The sequence below is a fragment of the Sander lucioperca genome, chromosome 17, assembly GCF_008315115.2.
Source record: "Sander lucioperca isolate FBNREF2018 chromosome 17, SLUC_FBN_1.2, whole genome shotgun sequence".
In the NCBI taxonomy this organism is placed as follows: domain Eukaryota; kingdom Metazoa; phylum Chordata; class Actinopteri; order Perciformes; family Percidae; genus Sander; species Sander lucioperca.
In genome coordinates, this window is record NC_050189.1 from 21,745,215 (window position 1) to 21,761,980 (window position 16,766).

The 16,766-nt window shown below is 40.2% G+C and overlaps 1 protein-coding gene and 2 long non-coding RNA genes across 3 annotated transcripts in view; 1 reads left to right on the forward strand and 2 right to left on the reverse strand.

The window, feature by feature from the left end:
- Positions 1-16,766, forward strand: part of LOC116060888 (muscle M-line assembly protein unc-89-like) — a 295,447-nt gene that overhangs the window by 17,147 nt on the left and 261,534 nt on the right. Inside the window, exon 3 of the mRNA XM_035993844.1 lies at positions 381-740. Within this exon, the coding sequence (XP_035849737.1) occupies positions 381-740 (360 nt within the window). The remainder of the gene's footprint in view (positions 1-380; positions 741-16,766) is intronic.
- Positions 1-16,766, reverse strand: part of LOC118493576 — a 328,097-nt gene that overhangs the window by 1,485 nt on the left and 309,846 nt on the right. The window lies entirely within an intron of this gene.
- LOC118493580 lies at positions 639-16,301 on the reverse strand. Its single transcript, XR_004895525.1, has 3 exons — positions 16,290-16,301; positions 951-956; positions 639-750 (listed from the first exon to the last, which is right to left on the reverse strand). It is a non-coding gene; the product is annotated as an uncharacterized LOC118493580 (long non-coding RNA).

The following is a 16,766-nucleotide window of genomic DNA, read 5'->3' on the forward strand; positions in this document are numbered from 1 at the left end:
GGAAACACAAACAACATTTCCTACATCAGGACACTTATGTATGTTATTTAGTGCTGTTTTACAGACGCTGACTGTGAAAGAGATCAGATTAAATCAAACAATGACATGCTTTTTTAAAGACACACTGTTGCTTTGAATGAAATATGTTGAAGTAAATAGATTTAATGTGGAATCACCTTCATGTGTAACAACCTTATACGCCTTCTAAAGAGTTGACCTGTGGTAATAAAGTCCTGTGATATCTCTGCAGTTGTGACAGATCAGTGAACGTCTCCATCAGGTGAGACTCTACAGAGACCTTCTGCAGGGACACACCTGTAGACAACTGTTGAAACAACATGACTTTTTATTATTAATAGTAGTTTATTATTGTTTTTCAGACCTGATTGTGCTAACAGTGTGCCCTGGAGATGATGTCATTCTACCATGTCAGGCTGCTGATTCCTCCATCAGAGCTCTAGAGTGGACCAGACCTGACCTGGAGCCAGAGTACGTCCTCTTTTATAGCGATGGATACTTGGAAACAGAAGAACAGCATCCAGACTTTAAGGACAGGGTGGACCTGGTGGACAGAGAGCTGAAGGACAGAGACATGTCTTTAATTCTGAAGAATGTGAGCAGCATCGACAACGGAACATACGAGTGTCGGGTTGCATCAGGTGGTTCCAGACGTAAAAAGAGATCCATCATCGACTCTGAGCCAATCAGAATCATCCGTCTGCAGGTTACAGAGCCAGCAGGTGAGGTAGTCTCTCTCAGAGAGTTTTTCTGAGTATCAGGTTGTAGCTGCAGTTTCTAACATCAGAGAGGATGAAGACTGCTCCATTATCTACACATTTACTGACTTATATGTTAATTCATCTTCAGGTTCAAACAGCAGACACCCCAAGGATGAAAACTCCATCAATGATGTCACTGAGGATGGAAACACCTCTCCTGTAGGCCGATACCATGGACTGGCTGCAGGTGCTCTGGTTCTTGTAGCTGCTGCAGTGGTTGGTGTCCTGACATGTAGAAGACGTAAGACCCCATCAGTCCCTCCTGCTGCTACTGATGAAGCGTCCGCCAATGCGCTTGTTTGACAACTCACAGGGACTAGAAATAGTCTCTGTTGTTTTTTTTTAAATTTTGAGATCAAATTGAATGAATTAAATAGATTTTTATTTCGAACAACCTAAAAAAAATAATATATATACATCTTCGATTAACAAGTAAATCAATCTGATTGGCAGTTTTATACGTCAGTGTTTCCCGGTCATTTAAAATAACGCCACATATCCATTCCAGTGTTTTGCCTGTCATTTTGGGATCCTGAAGTGGTGGTGAGTCCCTCAGGTTGTGGCAGGCAGATACATATGTAGCAGTGGAGCTGCTGTCCCTTCTCCTAGGAGAACTTCCAGCTTCATTTCTGGTGTTAACTTTGGGAAGTTTTATTTTTTGGGCTATTTTTCCAAGGTGTTTCCCCTGTTCACTCTCAGCAGCGTACCGTCGTGACTTCATGACCAAGGCAACTGTCTGTGGTGAGTTCACATGTCCTCAGACTAACGTCAAAATGACTCGCAACATCATCTTTGTATACAAACTCAGATCAGATATTCCACCACACATCAGTGTGTCTAGATTTAACACACAAGTTAATGACCCTAAATGAGGAAATGTCATTTGATTTCATCAAGAAAAAGACTGCAGAGTACAAGTTCAGCTGCAAATGTTTAGTTAAAGCTACATTGTGTAAGAATTTCTCCCATCTAGCGGTGAAATTGTACATGACAACCAACTGAATATTACTTTCTAGCCCCTCCTATTCCGAGCGCGTTTTAACTCCTACGGTGGCCGAACCTGAAATGAGCTCTTAGTATCTCCATCGTTTACACGCAGCTGTTCTAGCCACTCCAATATTAACTTTGGCTGACCCTGGCTGGCATTTGTCACCGTGCCACTGAGTATAAAAGTGCAAAAGGCGGAGGTATGTCCCTCTTTGGCTAAGGTATTTTAAAGATGGAGGCACTCCATGGCGGCTGTCATTAAAGCGACTTGCCCGTATGTAATCTGAATGATGGCAGATTCTACGCTTACGAGAATACTTTGATTAGTTGGTGGAAGTAATTACACATGAATGAGTACATATTTGTGAAAGAACAAAGGTTTTTTTTGCTAAGAATCAACTCAAAATATTACACAATGGATCTTTAAAGTAAAAAGAAGGCATTATCAGCGCAGCTTCAAGGTGGAGATTTTAAACTCTAATACAATGCTGGATAAATAAAATAGCATCACATGAGAATGCCAGAAAAAATAAATAATACATTCACCTCCTAAAGGGCCCAGGGCCTGAGCCAAACATCTGGTTAGATCCCGTTAACCAGTGAAACAAAAAAAAAAACACTGTGATGTCGAGCTGACAGAACTTCCCCGCGTTGGTGAGCTTGCATCGCTGACGGGAGATGCGATGTGCGGACAGCAGAGCGATCAGAGCAGAGGAGTGCATTTAGCGGTAAGAGATATATATATATATATATATATATATATATATATATATATTATATATATATATATATATATATATATATATGTGTGTGTGTGTGTGTGTGTGTGTGTGTGTGTGTGTGTGTGTGTGTGTGTATATATATATATATATGTATGTGTATATATATATGCATGCATATACTACGTGCTAAGTTAACACCAAATATAATGTGAACTGTCCGGAAAGAAACAATCGCCATAGAGCATTGCAGTCTGAACGTGGCCGTGTGGTAAACCGGCTGTGACTGCAGAGTACCAGTTCTGCTGCAAATGTTTAGTTAAAGTAAAAAGAAGGCATTATCAGCGCAATGTAGGCTACTTCAAGGTGATTTTCAACTCTAATACAATGCAAAAAAAAAAAAAAAAAAAAAAGAGACAAGATGGCACCGCAGATAGCGGCCCTCTATAAAACGCTCTCTCTCGTTTGTGTTGTTTTTGTTTATTTTCGTGGAAACTAGCCATGTAAACCAGATTATTTTCAGTAGAGAGGAACTGTTTTCTATCAAACAACAAACTAAGATTGGTGTATGGTTGATGTAAGATGTCATAGTTCATTCCAATATGCATCTTGCACACTACTTTGCATTATTACTTTTTGCACTCTTCATCCCACTCCATGTGTACTTGTCTTGATATTATGTCTTATTTGTATTTTTGTATATTTTTGACATTTGCCTATATTTATATTGCTGTGTCTATTTGTTGAATATATGGAGAGTTAACACCTACCAAAGTTAAATTCCTTGTGTATGTAAGTATACTTGGCCATGTTGTTGTTAGTGTATGTGTAGTACAATGTTTTCCTATGAAGTACACAGTGAGGCTGTAGTATACAGTACAGTCAGTTGCATATCAAGTGCCTTGAGGTCATGAGGCCAATCTAAACATGCCTACTAGTATTTTATAATGAGGTGTGAAGCGTTCTTCTACTGTACCTGTTATCGGTTTGTGTGTTTGGTCAGGTCAGGCATTTCCTTTGTTTGTTTTGTATTGTTGGTTTTTTTCTCATCCCTTTAGGGATTGTATCATTTGTATAAGCTTATAGAGGCTGCTATTGTGTAGTGTACACTAAGCAGTTGATTAAACTCTGAATACTGTTGTATTTATTAAAGCATCTGACATAGCCATGGGCGATTTTAGACCCTTTTTAGAGGGGCTCAAGCCCACCTAAATTTCATCTCAGCCCCCCTAAAAATTATAATAATAAAAAACTTTTCATTTTTTACATCAATTTTGATGCTTCAAGTGAGAGTTTGCGAACTTGTCTGTTAGTGACAGAGGACAAACAATTACAGGTCCAAAGGGCTTGAAACAGGTATAATATCCTGTGTGTCTGTCGCTGATGCTTTGCACCTGTAACCCAGTCAAGGAAAGAATTAACGGAAACGTAGTGTTGGCCAATCGGAGGTGGTTGTGCCAGACCACCTTTAGTTTGGTTAACACTTTTGCAAGGCACTGTGTCTACATTCGCATTAGGGGCTGAGCCCCCCTAAAGGTCTGATCCTAGAATCACCCCCGGACGTAGCTAATAATATCTCAGGAGAACTGAGGTGACGAGTCTGTCGTTAAATAAGACTCCAAACTGTATTTATTATCTACAATGTAGAATGACATGATGTTTGTAAAAGGAAATGTGTTATGAAATAATGTGAACTATACAACTTTTTTTTTTATTTTTTATTTAGATACAAAAAAACATAGATAAACTTCAACAGTCATCTGATGTATGTATCATAGTGTTTTTAGCCGAAGCTAATTCTCGACACTTGTCCCTAGTAGGGCTTTTGGTTACAAATAAAAATACAGATTTACATTAACTGACATGGGCTTACTATTTAAATAAAAAGACTTGCACTTTGTTACATTTGAATCATCATGTTTTGCTACTTTTGTACGAACGAGATAAATAAAGTGTTCTGAATCTGATATTCATTGTTTTTATTTATATTAGCAGTTCACATTTTGTTCTTTGTGCTGACCCCAGGTCTGCTGTGCCACGTTTATCCCAACGCCACACCATTTCCTTCTGTTTCCACTGTTGTACTTGTACACATCAGGTACATCCCGTTACCTTATTTGTTTCCCTCACAGGCGCCTATTCCTCGTCTTAGCACGGCCTCAAAATTTTCCGCCTCATCTTTTCTTCTTTAACAAAAGAACATTTTCAACTTTCTGACTTTTGTTCCGAAAAAATAACCTAAATTATGAGCGTTGAGAAAGTCTTGATAGTTTATATGTCCACAGTCCGGTCTGGTTTCTGGTTTTGGCCTTTTTGAATGACGAATAAATTATCACCGCCCGCTGGCATGGAGAGTTACTTCTTTTCTCGCATGTGCAGAACGTAGGTGGTAGTTAGCCGTCGGCTGTAGTCTTTGCGGTGTAATTGCAATTTAGTGCAATTTATTGTCCAAGACAAAGGCGACGGGAGTCTGGGCCCTAAGACACGGGGGAGATGCGAGGACAGATGGATCCTCAGTTGAGAAATGGGAGACTCGTTCACTCCAGCATTACTTTTAAACAACATCCTTTACCTATGAGGCATGCACAGTTGTATCACCTGTCACTTAAAGCTAAAGAAATCCTACATTTAGTCTAGTCTGCCCTAGACCACCGGTCGGTGTTAAGGCCAGATCCAGAATGTCTCAGTGATGGAGAAAAGTAGATGTGATTCCAGCCACTTTTCAGTTGTTCTTTTAAAACTTTTTATGTGAGAAAACAATATTAATCATAGCAAAGTATCTCTAAAACGTATTTAAAAATGAAAACTGTATTACATGTGGAGCAGTAACACAGATTTACAGGTTCAATCTTGGCCTCATATTCTAAACATGCTCAGATTTCCCACTGGCAGTCTGCTCATTAACCACTGGATTACACTTCTGCAAATGTAACACACATTACTATAAATATTGTGGGAGAGTTTATGCTGACCATTGAGAAAAAAACTATTTCCAAAGACAGAAACAGCATTGATCTTCCTCATGATGACATGTCACATTATTATGTATGATAACTTTCCTTTTAAAGACCAGGGGTCCATTTCAGGAAGGAGGTTTAAAGGAGAACTCCGGGCAATTTTTACATTAATCTTGATCGCTATACTCTTTTGAGTACTGTCGATAGCAAAAACCACGAGCTGAATTGATGCTAGCAACATGGAGCTTCTGTATCTAATGCCCAGAGCTCCCGTTAGCTAAAACTGCAGTTATGGGGGCATAAGCTAAAGAGTGCTTTTGTGCCTCTTAACAGACTCAAAATGCTATTAAAATGTCTGTGCAACATGAACAGGGCCCTTACATGACAACAAGATGCGTTTAGCAACTTAGCCGTTGTTTAAATTCACCTACCCTGTTAGCTGCTAGCTGCTGTCTGGGATGAGTGAGTGTGTTCAGCCAGGCTCCGGTAATAATCATCACGCTGCAGTCCCGTGTGTATTTGTAACATAAATATCCATTTAGTGTGCAATCCATCTGGCGTTGGTGAGTAGGAGTCTTGTCCGTGTCGATCGTTGTGGTTTCCTTAGCCGGACTAGCATGCCCGGCCGGCGTCCCTGCCTCTGCTTCCTCCCCGCCCTCCTGGCTTCACGCGGCCGACAACAATCCAACGAGCGCCCGCTGGTCTGGTGGATGTCTTCCAGAAGACCGTTCAAGCCTTCGCCGTGAAAAAATGTATTTTATTTCCCCCTCAAAAATAGATAATTGAGCACTGTAGTGGTTATGACCATAGTAGTGACTATGCTACATGGAAACGGACCAAATTATGTTTGGGTCCTGTACAGTAAAATAGTGTTTTAGACAGCTAGCTGTAGTATTGCTAAGTCCTGTGGGAATTCAGTTGTAGCAGGAAAAAGGTAGAAACGTTTCTGAAAACATTTTAAGCCATGATACTATGATTCACCATGGTAACAACCACAAATAAACTGGTCGGCGGAAATATTCATGCGCACATTCAGCGAGTTTGAACATGTATTTCGTTAAAAAAGCAACTGGCTCAGTGGGTAGAGCAGGTGCACATATATATCGAGGTTTAATGCCTCGACGCAGAGGTCCAGGTTTTCGAATCCGAACTGTGATGATTTCCTGCATGCCTTCCCCCCTCTCTCTCTCTCCCCCCTTTCTCACCTAGCTGTCCTGTCAAATTAAAAGGCGAAAAAGCTCAAAAACTAATCTTTAACAAAAAAAAGGCAACACAGCGGCTGCTGCAAAAGAGAATTTGCGTGGGAGAAAATTGCTGCTAGAGTAAATGCATAAGTTCCAATATAGTGTATTAATATCATATTTAATCATAAGTAGCCTATAAGATTACTGGTGAAATGGTATTGAACCTATGATCTATTTAATTTACGTGCAATCCTGCAGGCGAAAAAGTACTAGGCCTACTAATCCTATTCTGAGGCTGCAGCACCATCATTAACAGTATTATAATTCATAATCTTTTATTATATTTTATATATATAATATTATTTATTTATGTTTGTGGTTAGTTCAGACATGTCTTTAATAACAGACAAACAAATGAGACTGAGACTGCAAGACTCATTTTAAAAGACCGTGTGGAGATATACTGTATATAAACATTAGGGATCGACAGATACTTGTTTCTAAAGGCCGATACCGATACCAATTATTAGTAGTTAATGAAACCGAAAACTGATGTTTGAAACCGCTATGCATTTACAGTGAAAATGAAAATCTTGGGCGCCTGGTTGGCTCACCTGTTGGAGCAGGCGCCTACGTGTGGAGGTTTGTTCCTCGACGCAGCGGCCGTGGGTTCAGCTCCGACCTGCGGCCCTTTGCTGCATGCCATTCCCCCTCTCTCTCTCCCCTTTTGATTATAGGCTGTCCTATATAAATAGAGGCCTAAAATGCCCAAAAAATAATCTTAAAAAAAAAAAAAAAAAAAAAAAAATGAAAATCTTTTAATTTAAATTAAGATTTTAGAATGTTACAAACTCCAACACGAAACTTTTTCAAACACTTTAAGCAATTATTTAATAAATGAGAAACTTTAAACATAATCCCCAGTAACAGAGAGTCAGATAGTATTGTTGGGGGGAGGGGGGAGGGGGGGGGGCAATGAGTCAGACTCAGTTGCGAAAGTATATTGAAAGTATTGTGTTTATTGAAGCCTGATATATCTTCTTCCTCAGTGCCACACATTGTTGTTTAAAACCCATAATTGAATATGTTTACATACACAAAATCTTACGGTTTTTGCCCTTATTCCTAAAAAGACAACATTTTTACAAGGCTGTTTACATGGCTAATGAATATTCCACTAAAATTCATGTTTTCATGCAGCCATTTAAAATAGGATGTTTTTCAAAGAGTTCCAGTGGTGGAGGACTTTGTGTCCGATTCTGTCTTCCTGTAAGAGAGTTTGTGTTTCCTGGGATGGTGAAGGCCTTACTCTGTGTATGATTGGCTTACCCTAGTATTCCTACCCTAACCCTAACCAATCTCACTCTTCCAAAATGTAACCAATCCCACCGACCAAGGCAACGAGTTTTTAGCCAATCAGAGGCAGAGAAGGGAGGGACATTCCTTTGCCATTTTAGAAAACAAACACTTCCTGTAGTGTTCCATGTGAGTCAGAGTTTTTGTACATACAGTATGTGCGTTCACATATTTGCCACGTTCTAACCTCTTATTAAAAAGAATTCATAGAATTCATTCAAGATTTATTTTGCTACTTCACTTTAGTTATTTTTTAATCTTCAAATGTGAAGCATGCAGTTGTGACCTTTGACTTGAGTCACCTCTCCACTCTCTGTGTGGATCATCTGGACTAAACACAGATTGAATCAGCTCTCAGGTCATCTTTATTTCTATATTCTTCTTCTTGTTGAAACTCAGCATCATGGTTGTGTCTTTGGCAGAAGATCCTAAATGTGACGTGTTTTGCATTCAGATAAAATAACTTGTTGGAACTGATCCAAGACACACAGAAACATGTTTACTTGGAGACAAACTGCTGATCTGACAGGAAACAGATGCACTCAACGATTTGTCACTCATAAATGAACTCTTTTTTTTAATGATAAATGAAGTTCTACGTTTCTGTCTGTCCACTGGGCCTTTTGTCCCTCCAGTGGTGGAGCTGATTATTCTGCAGACTTCCCGTAAGTGAAAGACTTCCCAGTGAAATGATCTTCTGGAGAACAGGGTGAAAGCTGCCTCCTGCTGGCTGTCTGACTGCATTAGATCATGTTCTCTTTCTTCTCAAAGTCTCAGCACATGATTGGCTCAATATGCACATCATCAGATCATCTTTATGTATTCAAAAAATGTGCCCTTTATTGTATATCTATGTGTGTGTGAATGTGTTTAACACCAAGGGGTGAACAGGTAACATCTATCTTGATTGGCTTCAATGAGCTCAGTGTGTCATAGGAAGTCCCACTCTCTTTAAGATATGATGGTGCCTGACCATTAAGAGCTTTGTAGATCAGGAGAAGGATTTTAAATCAAATTCTGGATTTTAGAGGAAGCCAAGGCAGAGAAGCTAACACAGGGGAAATATGATCTAATTTCTTAGTTCCTATTAGTCATTCTGGATCAACTGGAGAGTCTTAAGGGACTTGTTAGAGCAACCAGATAATAAGGAATTACAATAGTCCAGAGTCTTTGGATCGGAATAAAATCTGTTTTACTACTGTGAGTCGGTTCAGCTTTACAGATATCACACATAATGTTACACAGCTAATGAACAATTCCAGATACAAAACACAGTGTGCATCTCACATCACATTTTCACTCACTATGACCACTACTACTGTCATTACAAAACATTGTGCCAAAATATCAACAATATTGTCGCCATCAGTGGGCTTATTTACTAGCTAACCTAAGAAAAAATCCAGCACATAGACGGTACCTTAGAATAACGTTACGTGGAAGAGGTAATTTAACGTCCCTGCTCATTTTACATACAGTTTAACAAAACAAAATGCTGAGGGAACATTACTATGTTTTTTATGTTGGTTTTGAGCGGTATGCATCCCCACTAAGCTGGAAAAGTTTTAAACAGTAAGTGAATATAGCGTGTCGGGGGAATACAACGTCTACTACAGCGGGGACGCAAAGGCAGGGTTAGCTAACGTTAACTGTTCCCGGACAATGGAGTTGGTTTTGCCTTTTTTGCTCACCAAACGCTGCTCTGGCTGCCCTCCTTCTGCCATCTTTACTCACGCTGTTTTTAAATTCCAGCGGATGAAATGCACACGACTTGCCTCCCTGATTGTATAGGCTGAGAGAGTTTTTGGCTTTGGGAATCGCGAGGGGCAGATGTGCGCGTGCGGATGTGCACGTTTTTTCTTAATTGTACTATTTTGGTGATCGTTGGGAGCCGAAATCGAAATTCAATTAAATGCACAGCCCTACTCCCTATGCGGATTTTCGTCCTTTCATACTACTGGCTACAGCATAACTTCACACGCAATCGCAAGGAAATGTTAGTCAATGGAGGACAACCGGTGTTGATATACACGCTAAAAAGAGAGTTTGCGTCTTTGTGGCACGCCAATAATGGCATACGAATTAGCGTTTCATGCATACGCCATTTCATGAGATCAGTCTGTAAAAACCAGTAATGCATAGGATTAGAGCAGGCAGACACAGAGGTAGGAGGGGCCATCACACTGGATCTCTTGCATCATTTTAAGACAGGTTGTGTCTAAGTAGGCAGTTCTTGAAGTTTGTTTATGTAGGCATTAAAGGATCAAATCTGATCAATGATTCCTAAGATTCCTTACATTGGTGCTGGAGGCCAGGGCGGTTTCATCCAGAGCTATATTCAGATAATGAGCTATGGAGGTGTTTGGGGCAAAGTACAATACCTCCAGTTTTTGTCTAATTTTAACATCAGGAAATTGCATTTAATCCAGGATGTTATGTCCTTAATGTCTGCTTGAAGTTTAACTAACTGATTGGTTTCATCTGGCTAAATATTTAATACATGTATAGAAGTTAAACTTCAATACATTTATTTTAACAATGTTTCCCCTCTGAGACAAATGTCAGTTCCAAAGGGACACTTTAACCCACAGTTAGAGAAATGTAAAAAGTCAAAATGATCTACTGGAGAACAGATTGAAAGCTGCCTCCTGCTGGCTGTCTGACTGCATTACATCATGCTTTCTCTCTTCTCAAAGCCTCAGCTCATGATCGGCATCTTTATTAATTAACATTAGACACTTTTATATTAGCTACAAGTGATGCAAATCAAACACCATTAAGGAGATTCAAAACTTCAAAGATAAAAGTACAGTGTGATTTAATAAATATTCTACAAAAGGACTCAAAGATTGGTGTAATCAAGTATTATTTTAGTTTAGTTTTGGAGTATTGTACACAGCCTAATATTAGATATCCTGATCCACCCTCCACACCAGATGGTGGCGGTAATTCACCATGAAGAAGAAGAAGAAGACACCTGCTGCCATGTTACTTCACCAACAGGTGCATGCTGGTTATAGCTAACATGCTAAATGCTAACATGCTGATGGGTTCTTATTCTTATTCTTTATTTTATAAAAGAACAACACACAATTAACATTTCTGTAAATGTGCCATTGTTAGCCAGCCGGCTAATTTTCAACTGTAGTTCTTTGGCCAGATGATTTTAGACCAGAGGAACAGGAAACAGCAAGACATTAGTACAGGTTAAACTATACAGACAGAAGTCAACAAGACACTATACATACAGCTAGAGCAACAAATAAGCTTTCTCAGTAAGCCATGCGGAGCTACAGGAAGCAGCAAGACATTAGCACAGTTACACATCAACAGTATCCCCATTCAGTATATGAAGCCACGCAAGCATCAAAACACAGCCAAGCAACACAGACCCGAGCCATCTTCTTTCATCGTTCAACCATGCAAAGCAGTAACAAGCAGTAACAAAAAAATGAAATAGGCTACATTAATCATGAGGCAGGTGTTAATACAGCACAGGTTAATAAGATGGTAGAATAGTTAAAATACAAGTTAATGTTTCATACATACCCAAGAAATGCAGAGCGGGCTATATTTGACACCGGTATTGTTCATTTTTGTCACCTATTTTTAATTTAGTCTTAGTTTTAGTCTTGTGCCAAATGTCCTAGTTATTTTTAGTCATATTTAGTCATTCACATATCTTTTTTTGTTAGTCAAGTTTTAGTCGACTAAAAGTCTTGTCATTTTAGTCAAGTTTTAGTCCAAACAATTTAGTCTTTTTTTTAATCACAAATTATTTACCTGAGATTATTTCTGATAACCATTTCAGTCAAATAGTTATAATGACACGTTCTGATTTTTTGTCAATATCATTGTACGTTAAACGACAAGAACAACCACTAAATGGGAAAAAAGGTATTTTACAATAACTTTGAATGCAGCACGAGGCTGGCGAGTTTCAATTGAACGCAACATCTGTGTTGCTTTTCCGACAACGTCAGAGGAATCGTCTCCAGTGAAATACAGACACACGTTACACCGTTCAGCTGTCAGCATTTTAACGTGTTTAATCCAGCTGCTAGCTAACGGTAACGTTACCTGCTGCCAAGTGTAGTGTTAACTAGCGTGACATGCAACGTCCGTTTAGGAGCATCAGAGAGAAGCGCAGGCATTTAAGTGGCATCGAAATCCGCGTTGCTATTCGGTCCGGTAAATGACGGTCGTTAAGGCACCGGTGCTGTATTCTATCTCATGATGAAAAAGTAGAGACGATTGTAGACAAAAATGAAGAGAGATTTTATCTTAGTTTTTATTTTATGCAAAACATTAAACATGTTAGCAGCAGGTCAGCAGTGATAACAACAATGATATAAAATTACCAGGAGATTAAAAATGTTCACAAGTCTGACTTTCCAAGAGACACACCTTGAGACTGTGGGCTGGATGTACTAACGCTTTTGCGCCTACTTCAGGCGTGTTTGGTTTACAACGTGCGCGTAAAAGCATGGCGAGATATGTACAAACAGGCCGCACTGAGGTAACAGCGCAGACTGCCTGTCGCGGGAGCTGAAAATGGCAAGTTGCACTTTTTCGTGTCATGCATATGCATTCATGGGAGGGTGAAGGGGAAAGTGGGAGTTTCCCATAAAGAGATGGGAGGGGAAGCGTAAAGTGCGTCTAATTATGTATTCCGCGCTATGTACAAAATCCGCCCGTGGAAGCGCGCCTCTATTTTGCGGTGAAAATTGTCCGCCTCTTGAAAGCAGGTGTAAACCAGGCGCAAGCGGGTTTCCTCGCATATGGTCTTCATCTTCTGGTGAAATGGTTGCAATAATCCAGGCAAGACGAAGATAGGCCAAGGAGATGAGCTGAAAAGATTTTTGCCACAAGGATCACCCTTTTTCAGTTGAGTGAACACGAAATCATGCAATATTAAAGTTACTGGAAGAAATCAAAGATGACATTGAATCTTTGACTCAGCGTTCACATTTCATTCCAGCAGTTGTAAAACTCCACGCTACATTGCAAATATTGGCATCAGGATAATTTCAAACAGTCATAGAATCAGCAGTGGAAATAGCGCAGTCTGCACTCAGCCGTATCATAGCACCAGTACTTAACGCTTTGTTACAGCGCACTAGTCAACACATACATTTCCCCACCACTAATGCCGAAATAACACGCATCAAGCTGTTACCTCAAAAACAAGCAGATCAACTTCGTTATCGCTAAATCTTTGTTTTCGCTGTTTTGACTGACTTGGTGGCTGATCCATCTGGCCCTGTGTGTGAAGTTATGGTAGGTGGTGCAGTTTCTTGTTTCATTTGGTAGATTGTTCCACCTATTAGAGGCTCTAACAGAAAAGCATGATTGACTAAAAGGAGCTGGACCTGTAATGTTACACAGTCCCCTCTCAGAACAGACTTTCTCATACATGTAAACACTCTGTTACAAAACTAATTCTATGTTTAAAAATGAATAAGTAACGGGCCGATAGCTTGGCCTCCAGTACTGCTACTTGTAGCTCTCTCCAGAACCATTTAACCCTGAAATAACTTAGAGAACTACATCCCTAAAGTAACTCAACTACAACTGACCTACTGTATAGATCCATTTACAGGTCCCCCACACACTTTTGTGTGTGGGCGTTTATTCAATACAAATTGTGATCATGTTGTAATTTAGTGTATCATGTTTTAAGATCAAATTAGGCCCAGCTGACTTAGAGAAAAGACTCATCTTTCTGTGTTAGGGAGACAGGAAGTGCAGGTTAAAAGCTATTTTTTTAGGTTGGACAATAATGAAGTGAGGAAGATGTAAATGAGCAAAATCAGGAAAGTTAGAATAGCCAATGTGAATGTCAGTGAGCAGAGAAGACTTCACGTTGAGTGAAGCTGAGATAGGTCTAATTATCAATGATATGCATCAAATTATAAAAAGTAGTTAACTTGTGCCTGGCTCTGATCCAAGGTAATATGATCAATGACATGGTGCTGATTAAGGTATTGTAACATGTAGAGTGTCTTCCACTTCACTAATTAGGATGAGCTAAGCCAGTATAATAATAAATAATATAATCAAATACAAACATAATGTTAATATGATAGATAATAAGTATGTGTTTAAATGTTTCCAGCTGACACTGTGCAAAGTGTTGTATAAAAAGAGTCAGCTAATAAATGCCATGCCAGAACTAGAAGTGGAGAACTGGCTGGGACCAAGGCCAGATCCCCCTGCTGGTTGGAAATGCACCGGCATTACAACAGTATGGACAAGCAGGTTTACAGTCCCACAGCAATTTACAAATGTGTGAACACAACAACAGCTTGGCTCTGTTTAACTACTGAAATGTGTCAGAAAGAGACTAAAATAGATAGTATATGCATGCTATCAAAGTTCACCAAGGATCAATCAGGTTCATTGCCAAGTAGGCTTTCACAACAAGGAGTTGGCTTGCTGTGGTCAAAATATGAATATGTGCTAAATATTTGCGTTAATGTAACATGTAGTGTTCATAGCACGAGGAGACTCGTCCCCACCAGAGAGAAGTCCAATGAGGGTGGTGTCGTCTGCAAACTTCAGCAGCTTGACTGACTGGTGACTGCAGGTGCAGCTGTTGGTGTACAGTTTAAAAAGCTGGCGCCTACATTACCCACAATGCAGTGGTGGGGTATCCTGGAGCCTCTAGCCTGCAGCCTTCCTTCCTACCACAGTAGGTGGTATTAGATATGGAGGAGCATGAATGACTGGTGATGATCAGCTGTTGCTGTCTGCTGATCCAACAACATCTGCTCCACATCTGTTCATAACAATAAACTGCTTTCAGATCCAAAGACAAAGTCTATCTTTAGGGAAATGACAACTACAGTCTGACAACATGTAAGGAAATAAACTTCATCAACAACATTCATCTCTGTGATTATAAACTAACAGACTAACTGAGCTGCTAACTGCAGGGGGAGAAACCACGCGGCTGCTACACCACCCTACACAGAGGAAATGGGTGTTAGAACTGCTCTGACCAACCTCAGACCCCCCCCACCTTGTGTTGAGACTGGTCTGGTCTGCCACCTGGTGGTGTTCTGTCAGTACTGCATCTCCACTGTCCTCACAGGAATCACTCTGAATCACTGACCTTACACACACTCAACAATTAATCTCTCTCTACCAGTCTGGTGTTGATGGTTTCTCTCCAACAGCTCCACACTGAGCATGCTCAGTGATCCAAATCAAACACTCCCACAATGCTGTGCAGCTGCAGAACACCGACTCCTTTTGAGGCTTGAAAACATCATTTCCACATTACTGTGAATCTAAATGTTCAAAGACAAATGATGCAAATGCATAAAGAAAATTATTACTTCTTGTCTTTACTCGTCAAAAGATATATAAGAAAATATATAATATATATATATAGAAGAACTATTTAGAGCTGAATAAGGGACGGGAAAAATAAGCTTCTGCATCGTCCGGTTTCTTGTTTATAACGCTTTATACATTTTATTTTTCGTTTTGTATGATGCAACACACTTATTGTATTTTTATATTTTATTTTAGTTTTAGTTTGAAATAAAAGAAAGAAAGAAAAAGATGTGAGAACTTTCTTCTCGTGTCACTGCAACAAATCCAAATCCTACTGATCACCACAGATACATGGCTACATGTTGTATTAACAGTCCCAGGCAAGAAGCTAGCTGTGTTTCTGTACATCTACAATCTATTTTAGACTTTAGCATCAGAACTGTTGAAGTTAGTTAATAACTAATAAAATGCTTCAGTGTCTTCAGCAACACTGAGAATCCAAACCCAGTCAGTCAGACAGCCAGCAGGTGGCAGCACAGCTCCTTCTCTTTCTTTACACATGCTCAGGTCAGCTCACAGTTCACTCTGTTGGCTGGCTCTTTCATTTAGGCTAGGTCTTTAATTTAAAGGTATAGTGGAGGATTTTCTTTTTCTGGGTGGATCATCAAAACTATTGGTCCTCTTAGTTGTCAATCATTCTGGTGATATTTTTACGTAAGGCCGTCGTGCCCGACCGCTGCCTCCCCCCCTCTCACGGCCGCCTTCCCCCCGCTCTCGGCTGGTGCTGGCTCTTGCACCCCCCCCTCCTGGATCTTGGTCGGGATGAACAGGGCACGGGCTCGTAGTCAATATCGGATCCCACAAGACTGGACCGGTGGCGAGTCTGACATAGTGGAAAAAGTGCTAATCTTCTTTTGGAAAGTAGGTTTGTATGAGCCGACAGCAACTTGTAAACAGAGCGTGCACGAGGAGAACTAGGCTCGTGCATGCTCTCTCGTGCACACGTTTAATAGGCGTTCCCACTCGGGAGCAGGTAGAGTGTTGCTCATGTGCATTTTTTCAAAAAGTGGAGAGGGCGGTTCTTTTCTAAAATTCGGGGAAATCCTCCACTATACCTTTAACGGTCACTATATTACAGTAACGTTTAGGGGACAAAATGGAGACACAAAATAGGGACAAAAAAGTGCTCTAACTTGTCAACACACACACATCACAGATGACAGTGTCCAAACCAACAGTTAATACATTTCAGAAACACTCCGCAGCAGACAACAGAAAAGAGACAAAATTCAGACAGTTAAACTAAAATGACCGACAACATGCAAAAACAAACTCGCACGCACTCACTCACACACACACACACACACACACACACACACACACACACACACACACACACACAAGCTATGTTTCCTAGCAACCTTCCTCTGAACAGTACCATCCATCCCAGAGAGCGTGTTGTTGAACTCACCTGTCTGAACCTGAAGTGGAGGATCATCC